Below are 14,329 nucleotides of genomic sequence, written 5' to 3'. Positions count from 1 at the left end.
AGATGTGATGTTGTGCACTATATATACTATATACAGATGTGATGTTGTGCACTATATATACTATACACAGATGTGATGTTGTGCACTATATATACTATACACAGATGTGATGTTGTGCACTATATATACTATATACAGATGTGATGCTGTGCACTATATATACTATATACAGATGTGATGCTGTGCACTATATATACTATATACAGATGTGATGTTGTGCACTATATATACTATATACAGATGTGATGTTGTGCACTATATATACTATATACAGATGTGATGTTGTGCACTATATATACTATATACAGATGTGATGTGCACTATATATACTATATACAGATGTGATGTTGTGCACTATATATACTATATACAGATGTGATGTTGTGCACTATATATACTATACACAGATGTGATGTACACTATATATACTATATACAGATGTGATGATGTGCACTATATATACTATATACAGATGTGATGTTGTGCACTATATATACTATATACAGATGTGATGTGCACTATATATACTATATATACAGATGTGATGTTGTGCACTATATATACTATATACAGGTGTGATGTTGTGCACTATATATACTATATACAGATGTGACGTTGTGCACTATATATACTATATACAGATGTGACGCTGTGCACTATATATACTATATACAGATGTGATGTTGTGCACTATATATACTATATACAGATGTGATGTTGTGCACTATATATACTATATACAGGTGTGATGTTGTGCACTATATATACTATACACAGATGTGATGTACACTATATACAGATGTGATGATGTGCACTATATATACTATATACAGATGTGATGTTGTGCACTATATATACTATATACAGATGTGATGTTGTGCACTATATATACTATACACAGATGTGATGTACACTATATATACTATATACAGATGTGATGATGTGCACTATATATACTATATACAGATGTGATGTTGTGCACTATATATACTATATACAGATGTGATGTGCACTATATATACTATATATACAGATGTGATGTTGTGCACTATATATACTATATACAGGTGTGATGTTGTGCACTATATACAGATGTGACGTTGTGCACTATATATACTATATACAGATGTGACGCTGTGCACTATATATACTATATACAGATGTGATGTTGTGCACTATATATACTATATACAGATGTGATGTTGTGCACTATATATACTATATACAGATGTGATGTTGTGCACTATATATACTATATACAGATGTGATGATGTGCACTATATATACTATATATACAGATGTGATGTTGTGCACTATATATACTATATACAGATGTGATGCTGTGCACTATATATACTATATACAGATGTGATGTTGTGCACTATATATACTATATACAGGTGTGATGTTGTGCACTATATATACTATATACAGATGTGACGTTGTGCACTATATATACTATATACAGATGTGATGCTGTGCACTATATATACTATATACAGATGTGATGTTGTGCACTATATATACTATATACAGATGTGACGTTGTGCACTATATATACTATATACAGATGTGACGCTGTGCACTATATATACTATATACAGATGTGATGTTGTGCACTATATATACTATATACAGATGTGATGTTGTGCACTATATATACTATATACAGATGTGATGTTGTGCACTATATATACCATACACAGATGTGATGCTGTGCACTACATATACTATATACAGATGTGATGTTGTGCACTATATATACTATATACAGGTGTGATGTTGTGCACTATATATACTATATACAGATGTGATGTTGTGCACTATATATACTATATATACAGATGTGATGTTGTGCACTATATATACTATATACAGATGTGATGTTGTGCACTATATATACTATATACAGATGTGATGTTGTGCACTATATATACTATATACAGATGTGATGTGCACTATATATACTATATACAGATGTGATGATGTGCACTATATATACTATATACAGATGTGATGTTGTGCACTATATATACTATATACAGATGTGATGTGCACTATATATACTATATACAGATGTGATGTTGTGCACTATATATACACTATATACAGGTGTGATGTTGTGCACTATATATACTATATACAGATGTGACGTTGTGCACTATATATACTATATACAGATGTGACGCTGTGCACTATATATACTATATACAGATGTGACGTTGTGCACTATATATACTATATACAGATGTGATGATGTGCACTATATATACTATACACAGATGTGATGTTGTGCACTATATATACTATACACAGATGTGATGTTGTGCACTATATATACTATACACAGATGTGATGCTGTGCACTATATATACTATATACAGATGTGATGTTGTGCACTATATATACTATACACAGATGTGATGTTGTGCACTATATATACTATACACAGATGTGATGTTGTGCACTATATATACTATACACAGATGTGATGCTGTGCACTATATATACTATATACAGATGTGACGTTGTGCACTATATATACTATATACAGATGTGATGATGTGCACTATATATACTATATACAGATGTGATGTTGTGCACTATATATACTATATACAGGTGTGATGTTGTGCACTATATATACTATATACAGATGTGATGTTGTGCACTATATATACTATACACAGATGTGATGTGCATTATATATACTATATACAGATGTGATGATGTGCACTATATATGCTATATACAGATGTGATGTTGTGCACTATATATACTATACACAGGTGTGATGTGCACTATATATACTATATACAGATGTGATGCTGTGCACTATATATACTATATACAGATGTGATGTTGTGCACTATATATACTATATACAGATGTGATGTTGTGCACTATATATACTATATACAGATGTGATGTTGTGCACTATATATACTATATACAGATGTGATGTTGTGCACTATATATACTATATACAGATGTGATGTGCACTATATATACTATATACAGATGTGATGCTGTGCACTATATATACTATATACAGATGTGATGTTGTGCACTATATATACTATATACAGATGTGATGTTGTGCACTATATATACTATACACAGATGTGATGTTGTGCACTATATATACTATATACAGATGTGATGTTGTGCACTATATATACTATACACAGATGTGATGTGCATTATATATACTATATACAGATGTGATGCTGTGCACTATATATACTATATACAGATGTGATGTTGTGCACTATATATACTATATACAGGTGTGATGTTGTGCACTATATATACTATATACAGATGTGATGTTGTGCACTATATATACTATACACAGATGTGATGTGCATTATATATACTATATACAGATGTGATGATGTGCACTATATATACTATATACAGATGTGATGTTGTGCACTATATATACTATACACAGATGTGATGTGCACTATATATACTATATACAGATGTGATGCTGTGCACTATATATACTATATACAGATGTGATGTTGTGCACTATATATACTATATACAGATGTGATGTTGTGCACTATATATACTATATACAGATGTGATGTTGTGCACTATATATACTATATACAGATGTGATGTTGTGCACTATATATACTATATACAGATGTGATGTTGTGCACTATATATACTATACACAGATGTGGTGATGTGCACTATATATACTATATACAGATGTGATGTGCACTATATATACTATATACAGATGTGATGTTGTGCACTATATATACTATACACAGATGTGATGTTGTGCACTATATATACTATATACAGATGTGATGTGCACTATATATACTATATACAGATGTGATGTGCACTATATACAGATGTGATGTTGTGCACTATATATACTATATACAGATGTGACGCTGTGCACTATATATACTATATACAGATGTGATGTTGTGCACTATATATACCATACACAGATGTGATGTTGTGCACTATATATACTATATACAGATGTGATGTGCACTATATATACTATATACAGATGTGATGTTGTGCACTATATATACTATATACAGGTGTGATGTTGTGCACTATATATACTATATACAGATGTGATGTTGTGCACTATATACAGATGTGATGTTGTGCACTATATATACTATATACAGATGTGATGTTGTGCACTATATATACCATACACAGATGTGATGTTAGTGCACTATATATACTATATACAGATGTGACGTTGTGCACTATATATACTATATACAGATGTGATGTTGTGCACTATATATACTATATACAGATGTGATGTGCACTATATATACTATATACAGATGTGATGTTGTGCACTATATATACTATATACAGCTGTGATGTTGTGCACTATATATACTATATACAGCTGTGATGTTGTGCACTATATATACTATATACAGATGTGATGTTGTGCACTATATATACTATATACAGATGTGATGTTGTGCACTATATATACCATACACAGATGTGATGTTGTGCACTATATATACTATATACAGAGGTGATGTTGTGCACTATATATACTATATACAGAGGTGATGTTGTGCACTATATATACAGATGTGATGTTGTGCACTATATATACTATATACAGAGGTGATGTTGTGCACTATATATACTATATACAGCGCTGCTCTCTGTGTAGACGCTGGACTTTGTGTCTCCCCTTTTCTCCCAGTATTCCCCTGTTGCACAATAGTGGGGGTCACATAGATCCGTTAATATTTCGCAGTTTCCCCCCGGAGATGTTCCTGTGTTCGGTTGGGGGTCGCACTGTGCCGCTGTCCCTTATTCTCAGGCTCTTCCCTCCATCACCGGCCGCAGCGGTCACAGCTCCGCACCGGGGGGACACGATATCAGGTGATTGCACTCAGCCCCCGATGTGGATCCCCCACTGATGCGGACACGTGTGCCCCCAGTACTCTGCACACACGGGGTACAGTGATATCACAGGTCGGGGAGGTGCAGTCAGCGGAGCCGCCGCCTGTGTTTCCCTTCCGGCCTCTCGGCAGCTCCAGCTCGTCCCCACATCGGACAATCCGCTTCCTGTACGACAGACATTGGAGTAGAGATCCCTGCCGTGGTGACCGGGGCCGGGAATGGGAGGAACGAGCTCCCGCAGCGGATTTATCTCCCCGGATACACAGTGATGCGCAGATCGGGAGGACGGCGGCGATGATCTCGGGATTTCCTCTCCGCGATTTCCCGGCTTCTCTGCTAGTGACGGCTACACACGGTCGGTGGACATGTTGGAGAAGAAGAAGGGACGGAGGAAGCGCGCTCTGCTGTCCGGTCCTGGCCGGTAATGGGCTTTTCTCCCGGGCAGGGAAGCACAAGGGGAGAGCGGAGCTGCATCCGGGCTCAGCTGGGAGGAGGCGGGGCCTGTGTCCAGTGTCAGCCAATAGGTGCTCAGGACGGGACAGCTCAGCAGCCAATCAGTGCGCAGTAAGCCTGTACATATAAGAGGCGCCTCCAGCTCCGGCCTCAGTGTTTTCCCAGCAGGAGAGATTTCCGTTTTGTTTCCGCAGCACATGATGGCAGAGACCGCGCCAGCCGCCGCGCCTCCTCCCGCAGAACCGGCCGCCAAATCCAAGAAGCAGCCGAAGAAAACTGCCGCCAAGAAGAGCACTAAACCCTCCGGCCCCAGCGTCTCCGAGCTGATCGTGAAAGCCGTGTCCGCCTCCAAGGAGCGCAGCGGGGTGTCTCTGGCCGCCCTGAAGAAGGCTCTGTCTGCCGGAGGGTACGATGTGGAGAAGAATAACAGCCGCCTGAAGCTGGCCGTCCGGGGTCTGGTCACCAGGGGCGCCCTCCTCCAGGTGAAGGGCAGCGGCGCCTCCGGCTCCTTCAAGCTGAACAGGAAGCAGGAGACGAAGGACAAAGTGGCCAAGAAGAAGTCAGCAGCTGCGGCCAAGCCCAAGAGGCCCGCTGCTGCCAAGAAAGCCGCCAAATCTCTGAAGAAGCCCAAGAAGGCTCCGACCGCGGCAAAGAAGAGCCCGAAGAAGGCCAAGAAGCCCGCAGCAGCTGCGGCAAAGAAAGCGGCCAAGAGCCCCAAGAAGCCGAAGGCCGCTCCGAAGCCCAAGAAGGTGGCGAAGAGTCCGGCTAAGAAGGCGGCCAAGCCCAAAGCTGCCAAGAGTCCGGCTAAGAAGGCGGCGAAAGCCAAGAAGTCCGCGGCCAAGAAATAAGCCGCAGCCCCTGTTCTGTCACCACAAAGGCTCTTTTCAGAGCCACCAAATCCTCCGGACGAGCTGATTCCTCCCATCTGCTTCTTCTGCCCGGAGCGATCATTTGTGCTGTGACCTCCGTTCTCTGACCCGTTAGTGGATGGGGAGGGCTCAGTACCTGTCCGCCCTTCTGCCGGTCGCTGCTCTCATCTTTATTAACCCTTTGCGTCACAGAATGAATTGGATGGACTCGCTCGTTTCTGCTTTCTACAGCGTGATTCCCTGCCCCCTCTTCATTAGATGGAGATAATGGTGTTTGCAGCCATTCCCACAGCACCGAGGGAGGCTCCGGGCTAATAACGGGGGCATCACCCTCCATGGGGTGTAAAGGGCGATCTGTAGCTAATTATCGGGGGGCGCTCAGGGTCACTCACCAGTGAATACTAATGAGCCGCCGAGTCCTGTCCTCAGTGGGGACAGAATCATAAACCCGCGGACTTGTTGCCCCCACAGGGATTTTCTTCTTATAACACTTGTATTGCAAATGACAGGCAGCGTAAAACTCCGGTATAATCGGTTTCTTCATAGGAAGATTGACATTCACAGAACATTTATTGTTCTCTTCTTGTAGAAGATAATGATGACAGCTAAGATGGATCAAACAAAAAGGAAAAGACCAGAGAAAGAAAACCCGGAGCTGCGACTCCTCAGGGGCTGGAGCTGCAGAATGACGGCTGATGGGGCCCAGATGTCAGAGAGTCGCCTCCACAGGTAATGGCGGAGTCACCGGCACATTGGGAGACATGTCAGGAGAGAGAATGAGGCGCAGACTGGGGGGCACTATAATGGGGGGGCACTATAATGGGGGCACTGACCTGCAGAGAAGAGGTTTAGTAACAGCAGATACATTGTATATACACAGCACGATCTCCTGTATCTGCTGCACACGGAAGTCAGACTGTAAGTTCACCCGGTGAATGACCTCCAAGGAAGGAGAAATGGAAGAAACATATTTTCCAATTTCTTCAACAAAATCATTTTCTAGCCCAGATGTTACTTTACACATAGAAAAAACAAACATTCACTAATGATAGAATTGAGAAGACTCTGACGGATCCTCTGTGGAAGTTACATGTGGAAACACTCTCAGAAATGACCCAATGTTACTGACACTTTCCATGTTACTGACTGACACTTTCCATGTTACTGACTGACACTTTCCATGTTACTGACACTTTCCATGTTACTGACACTTTCCATGTTACTGACACTTTCCATGTTACTGACTGACACTTTCCATGTTACTGACTGACACTTTCCATGTTACTGACTGACACTTTCCATGTTACTGACTGACACTTTCCATGTTACTGACTGACACTTTCCATGTTACTGACTGACACTTTCCATGTTACTGACACTTTCCATGTTACTGACTGACACTTTCCATGTTACTGACACTTTCCATGTTACTGACACTTTCCATGTTACTGACTGACACTTTCCATGTTACTGACTGACACTTTCCATGTTACTGACTGACACTTTCCATGTTACTGACTGACACTTTCCATGTTACTGACACTTTCCATGTTACTGACACTTTCCATGTTACTGACACTTTCCATGTTACTGACACTTTCCATGTTACTGACACTTTCCATGTTACTGACACTTTCCATGTTATCAGGATCCCCCTCCAGCTATTCTCTGCGGCTCTTACCGCGGATTTCCCCTCTTGGATCGTGTTGTCCATCAAGGTCACCTGCAGAGTGCGGAGGATTCCGATCTTGTCTGCTGGATCTCACCGACATGGTTTTCTGTTCCCTCATTATCTGGTTCTTCCATCTTAGGGCCCCTGTTACTGACCTGCTCGCACCCTCGTCTTTTCCGACACTTTCCTCATGTTTGATTCTTTTTCTTACCTTCCCTCTTTTCCGCTCTATGTTTGAGAGATAAAACTGTTTGTGTGTATTGTATATTCTCCTTACAAAAAAATATAAAAACAAATTGCGCTGCGTCCAGCGGCTTTTTATTCCAGCTCTTGCTCCGTGGATCGTCCGATACTTTGTGGTCTCCTATTAACTGAAGCTCATGATTCTCCAAAGAGAAACATTTATTGATGAAATGGCTCCAGGGCGCTGCGGGAGGTGATCCCAGGAGATCGCGGCTGCTGGACTTTATATCTTCATATCACAGGAAGCGGCGGAAACTACAACAAGCGGGAAATTCAAAATCCCTCCCCGCCCCGTGTGCAGCCAATCAGCAGAGGGAGGGGAGGAGCTAATGTTCATCGTTCCCGCTCAGCGGCCGAGGACTTTTCCGTTCTTTGTCTTTCTGCAGTTTCAGGACGGACTAGTGATGGGTAGCTCCTGAATGAGCCGGCTCTTTATAGTGAACCATATGAGTCGGCTCCTGGCAAGGAGCCATATAAATTTTAAACGGCTCCTTGCCAGTTCCACAGACAGTCACTGATCCTATTTAGCCACAACCCCAAAGCGGAGACTGACAATGCATCCTCCTGCCCGTTGCGGCCACCTGCTGCATGCATGCAGTACTCACAGCCTAGCCTCCCCCATTGCCCTCAAGCCTGCCTGCCCATTCACATTAAAGTTCACAAAAACAAACTGTACTCTATGTGGCAGACTGTTGGAATTAGTGTATGTGTCAATTCTTAAAGTTGCTATCACATCTTGAGACCATCAATTCCGCCCAGTGTGAACATGGCCTAAAATGTGTCACTGTAAGGCTACGTGCAAAGTCGTATTCTGTTGCTGATTTGCAGGTTGATTTTGTGTTTGTTACTTTTTACAGCAAATAATATAAAATCTGGTTATTCTGGAAATTATACTCTTTTATGTCATAAATGGCCATGTGTGAAGATTTTTGCTAAAATGATGGATTAAAACATTCCAGAATTTGGCTGTAAATTAAAATGCAAAGGTAAAAAATGAAGAGCCATTTTGGGAGCCAAAAGAACCGGTTCTTTTTGGTGAGCCGATCCAAAAGAGTCGGCTCACCCAAAAATCGCATTTTACCCATCACTAGGACGGACAGATGTCGGGAAATGTGTTCGTGTCCCGCGATCACCGGTCACTCACGGAACGGAGAGGAGTTTATACATCTTCAGTGTCCGCTTTCTATAATAGAAGGTGCAGAACTTGCAATATTCCGAGGGCCGGGAATCTACAGACACGAGGTACTGATGGGGCGTGTAAAATGCCGGTTATCATTACCTAGTGAAACTACTGTACAGTGAGAGGAATATTCCCAGGATCAGACCCTTGTGGCCGATAGGAGTCCGCGAGTGTTCACAGGAAACCTCGTACATGTGCACGATCCAGTCACTACACACCAGGCCCATCGCTGATCATTAGTAATCAGCCTGTGCTGGGATTGGGGAGAACAGAAGGGATCACATCTCCCCCCCCCACTGCAGACTGAGCACCAGGGATCACTCCGGGCAGGATCAGATGGGAGGACTCAGCTCGTCTGTGGGAGGATTTGGTGGCTCTGAAAAGAGCCGTTGTGTTGTGGTCGGTGCCGGCAGATCTAGGCCCTCTCCCCGCGGATCCGGCGGGCCAGCTGGATGTCTTTGGGCATGATGGTGACCCTCTTGGCGTGGATGGCGCACAGGTTGGTGTCCTCGAACAGCCCCACCAGATAAGCCTCGCTGGCCTCCTGCAGCGCCATCACCGCCGAGCTCTGGAAGCGCAGATCGGTCTTGAAGTCCTGGGCGATCTCCCTCACCAGGCGCTGGAAGGGAAGCTTACGGATCAGCAGCTCGGTGGACTTCTGGTAGCGGCGGATCTCACGGAGAGCGACTGTCCCCGGGCGGTAACGATGCGGCTTCTTCACTCCACCGGTGGCGGGAGCGCTCTTCCTGGCGGCCTTCGTGGCCAGCTGCTTGCGGGGAGCTTTCCCTCCGGTGGATTTGCGGGCGGTCTGCTTGGTTCTGGCCATAGCTCTGGATAGAACAGAAGTGATGAGCGGAGCGGCGGGAGCAGGGTATTTATCCCCGTGTGCGCGTCCTCATTGGTCTCCGGTAGGCACGCCCCCTGCACGCCATTGGTTGTTATATACAACATGAGCTGCCAATAACGTGTGATGTCCGCGACCAATCACTGTTCACCTGATCATTCCCAGTAATCCCGCCCCCTCCCCGAGGAGGCGTGGTCTCCGCAGGTCACATTTTAACCCAACACAAAGAAGAAAGTTTCCCTCTGTCACAGAATCCCGGCGGAGTTCACAGAGCAGAGTGTTCAGTTAGGAACCGATTGTAAAATATTACTAATATGTGGATTTTCACACTTTTTATATAGAGAGTGAGCGGACCGGAGAGAGAACCGCGGAGATGACGTGTTTCCTGGGCGAGATTTCCAGCAGTTAGCTCCTCCCTTCTTCTCTGATTGGCTGATCACAGAACAGTTGGTGATTTTGAATTTCCCGCTTCTCTTTGTGTAACAGAAGAGTCAACAAAACTCCTCATCTCAGCGCGGCTGCTGCTCGGAGACACAAATTATTGGATCCTCCAGTCTGCTCCACCTGTAATGTGGGAATATAAGACACCGCAGTCTGCTCCACCTGTAATGTGGGAATATGAGACACCGCAGTCTGCTCCACCTGTAATGTGGGAATATAAGACACCGCAGTCTGCTCCACCTGTAATGTGGGAATATAAGACACCGCAGTCTGCTCCACCTGTAATGTGGGAACATGAGACACCGCAGTCTGCTCCACCTGTAATGTGGGAATATAAGACACCGCAGTCTGCTCCACCTGTAATGTGGGAATATAAGACACCGCAGTCTGCTCCACCTGTAATGTGGGAACATGAGACACCGCAGTCTGCTCCACCTGTAATGTGGGAATATAAGACACCGCAGTCTGCTCCACCTGTAATGTGGGAACATGAGACACCGCAGTCTGCTCCACCTGTAATGTGGGAACATGAGACACCGCAGTCTGCTCCACCTGTAATGTGGGAATATAAGACACCGCAGTCTGCTCCACCTGTAATGTGGGAACATGAGACACCGCAGTCTGCTCCACCTGTAATGTGGGAACATGAGACACCGCAGTCTGCTCCACCTGTAATGTGGGAATATAAGACACCGCAGTCTGCTCCACCTGTAATGTGGGAATATAAGACACCGCAGTCTGCTCCACCTGTAATGTGGGAACATGAGACACCGCAGTCTGCTCCACCTGTAATGTGGGAACATAAGACACCACAGTCTGCTCCATCTGTAATGTGGGAATATAAGACACCGCAGTCTGCTCCACCTGTAATGTGGGAATATAAGACACCGCAGTCTGCTCCACCTGTAATGTGGGAATATAAGACACCACAGTCTGCTCCACCTGTAATGTGGGAATATAAGACACCGCAGTCTGCTCCACCTGTAATGTGGGAATATAAGACACCGCAGTCTGCTCCACCTGTAATGTGGGAACATGAGACACCGCAGTCTGCTCCACCTGTAATGTGGGAACATAAGACACCGCAGTCTGCTCCACCTGTAATGTGGGAATATAAGACACCGCAGTCTGCTCCACCTGTAATGTGGGACTATAAGACACCGCAGTCTGCTCCACCTGTAATGTGGGAACATGAGACACCGCAGTCTGCTCCACCTGTAATATGGGAACATGAGACACCGCAGGCTGCTCCACCTGTAATGTGGGAAAATAAGACACCGCAGGCTGCTCCACCTGTAATGTGGGAACATAAGACACCACAGTCTGCTCCATCTGTAATGTGGGACTATAAGACACCGCAGTCTGCTCCACCTGTAATGTGGGAACATGAGACACCGCAATCTGCTCCACCTGTAATGTGGGAACATGAGACACCGCAGTCTGCTCCACCTGTAATGTGGGAACATAAGACACCGCAGTCTGCTCCACCTGTAATGTGGGACTATAAGACACCACAGTCTGCTCCACCTGTAATGTGGGAACATAAGACACCGCAGTCTGCTCCACCTGCAATGTGGGAACATAAGACACCGCAGTCTGCTCCATCTGTAATGTGGGAACATGAGACACCGCAGTCTGCTCCACCTGTAATGTGGGAACATAAGACACCGCAGTCTGCTCCACCTGTAATGTGGGAACATAAGACACCGCAGTCTGCTCCATCTGTAATGTGGGAACATGAGACACCGCAGTCTGCTCCACCTGTAATGTGGGAACATAAGACACCGCAGTCTGCTCCACCTGTAATGTGGAAACATAAGACACCGCAGTCTGCTCCACCTGTAATGTGGAAACATAAGACACCGCAGTCTGCTCCACCTGTAATGTGGGAACATAAGACACCGCAGTCTGCTCCACCTGTAATGTGGAAACATAAGACACCGCAGTCTGCTCCACCTGTAATGTGGGACTATAAGACACCGCAGTCTGCTCCACCTGTAATGTGGGACTATAAGACACCGCAGTCTGCTCCATCTGTAATGTGGGAACATAAGACACCACAGTCTGCTCCACCTGTAATGTGGGAATATAAGACACCGCAGTCTGCTCCACCTGTACTGTGGGAATATAAGACACCGCAGTCTGCTCCACCTGTAATGTGGGAATATAAGACACCGCAGTCTGCTCCACCTGTACTGTGGAAATATAAGACACCGCAGTCTGCTCCACCTGTAATGTGGGAACATGAGACACCACAGTCTGCTCCACCTGTAATGTGGGAACATAAGACACCGCAGTCTGCTCCACCTGTAATGTGGGACTATAAGACACCGCAGTCTGCTCCACCTGTAATGTGGGAACATAAGACACCGCAGTCTGCTCCATCTGTAATGTGGAAACATAAGACACCGCAGTCTGCTCCACCTGTAATGTGGGACTATAAGACACCGCAGTCTGCTCCACCTGTAATGTGGGACTATAAGACACCGCAGTCTGCTCCACCTGTAATGTGAGAATATAAGACACCGCAGTCTGCTCCACCTGTAATGTGGGAACATGAGACACCGCAGTCTGCTCCACCTGTAATGTGGGAACATAAGACACCGCAGTCTGCTCCACCTGTAATGTGGGAATATAAGACACCACAGTCTGCTCCACCTGTAATGTGGGAACATGAGACACCGCAGTCTGCTGCACCTGTAATGTGGGAACATAAGACACCGCAGTCTGCTCCACCTGTACTGTGGGACTATAAGACACCGCAGTCTGCTCCACCTGTAATGTGGGAACATAAGACACCGCAGTCTGCTCCATCTGTAATGTGGAAACATAAGACACCGCAGTCTGCTCCACCTGTAATGTGGGAACATAAGACACCGCAGTCTGCTCCATCTGTAATGAGGGACTATAAGACACCGCAGTCTGCTCCATCTGTAATGTGGGACTATAAGACACCGCAGTCTGCTCCACCTGTAATGAGGGACTATAAGACACCGCAGTCTGCTCCATCTGTAATGTGGGACTATAAGACACCGCAGTCTGCTCCATCTGTAATGTGGGAACATAAGACACCGCAGTCTGCTCCATCTGTAATGTGGGAACATAAGACACCGCAGTCTGCTCCACCTGTAATGTGGGACTATAAGACACCGCAGTCTGCTCCACCTGTAATGTGGAAACATAAGACACCGCAGTCTGCTCCACCTGTAATGTGGAAACATAAGACACCGCAGTCTGCTCCACCTGTAATGTGGGACTATAAGACACCACAGTCTGCTCCATCTGTAATATGGGAACATAAGACACCGCAGTCTGCTCCACCTGTAATGTGGGACTATAAGACACCGCAGTCTGCTCCATCTGTAATATGGGAACATAAGACACCGCAGTCTGCTCCATCTGTAATGTGGGAACATGAGACACCACAGTCTGCTCCATCTGTAATGTGGGAACATAAGACACCGCAGTCTGCTCCACCTGTAATGTGGGAACATGAGACACCGCAGTCTGCTCCACCTGTAATATGGGGACATGAGACACCGCAGGCTGCTCCACCTGTAATGTGGGAACATAAGACACCGCAGGCTGCTCCACCTGTAATGTGGGAACATAAGACACCACAGTCTGCTCCATCTGTAATGTGAGACTATAAGACACCGCAGTCTGCTCCACCTGTAATGTGGGACTATAAGACACCGCAG

At 44.8% G+C, this 14,329-nt stretch overlaps 2 protein-coding genes across 2 annotated transcripts; one reads left to right on the top strand and one right to left on the bottom strand.

The window, feature by feature from the left end:
- The first annotated feature begins 5,497 nt into the window (after window positions 1-5,497).
- Window positions 5,498-6,277, top strand: LOC143774104 (histone H1.5-like). Its single transcript, XM_077261405.1, has one exon. It carries the CDS (start codon window positions 5,577-5,579, stop codon window positions 6,225-6,227), a length of 651 nt encoding a protein of 216 aa, XP_077117520.1. The 5' UTR covers window positions 5,498-5,576; the 3' UTR covers window positions 6,228-6,277.
- A 3,481-nt stretch (window positions 6,278-9,758) lies between these two features.
- On the bottom strand, window positions 9,759-10,169 carry LOC143775179 (histone H3). Its single transcript, XM_077263021.1, has one exon. The coding sequence runs from the start codon at window positions 10,167-10,169 to the stop codon at window positions 9,759-9,761; it is 411 nt and encodes a 136-aa protein (XP_077119136.1).
- Between the last annotated feature and the right edge of the window lie 4,160 nt (window positions 10,170-14,329).

Source organism: Ranitomeya variabilis, chromosome 5 (assembly GCF_051348905.1).
Source record: "Ranitomeya variabilis isolate aRanVar5 chromosome 5, aRanVar5.hap1, whole genome shotgun sequence".
Classification (NCBI taxonomy): domain Eukaryota; kingdom Metazoa; phylum Chordata; class Amphibia; order Anura; family Dendrobatidae; genus Ranitomeya; species Ranitomeya variabilis.
The sequence above is the reverse complement of the archived record's forward strand: the minus strand, read 5'-3'. Positions and strand labels throughout refer to the sequence as shown.

Coding starts and splice junctions, on each gene's coding strand:
- LOC143775179 (XM_077263021.1), bottom strand. CDS start 10,169: ATGGCCAGAACCAAGCAGACCGCCCGCAAATCCACCGGAGGGAAAGCT.
- LOC143774104 (XM_077261405.1), top strand. CDS start 5,577: ATGATGGCAGAGACCGCGCCAGCCGCCGCGCCTCCTCCCGCAGAACCG.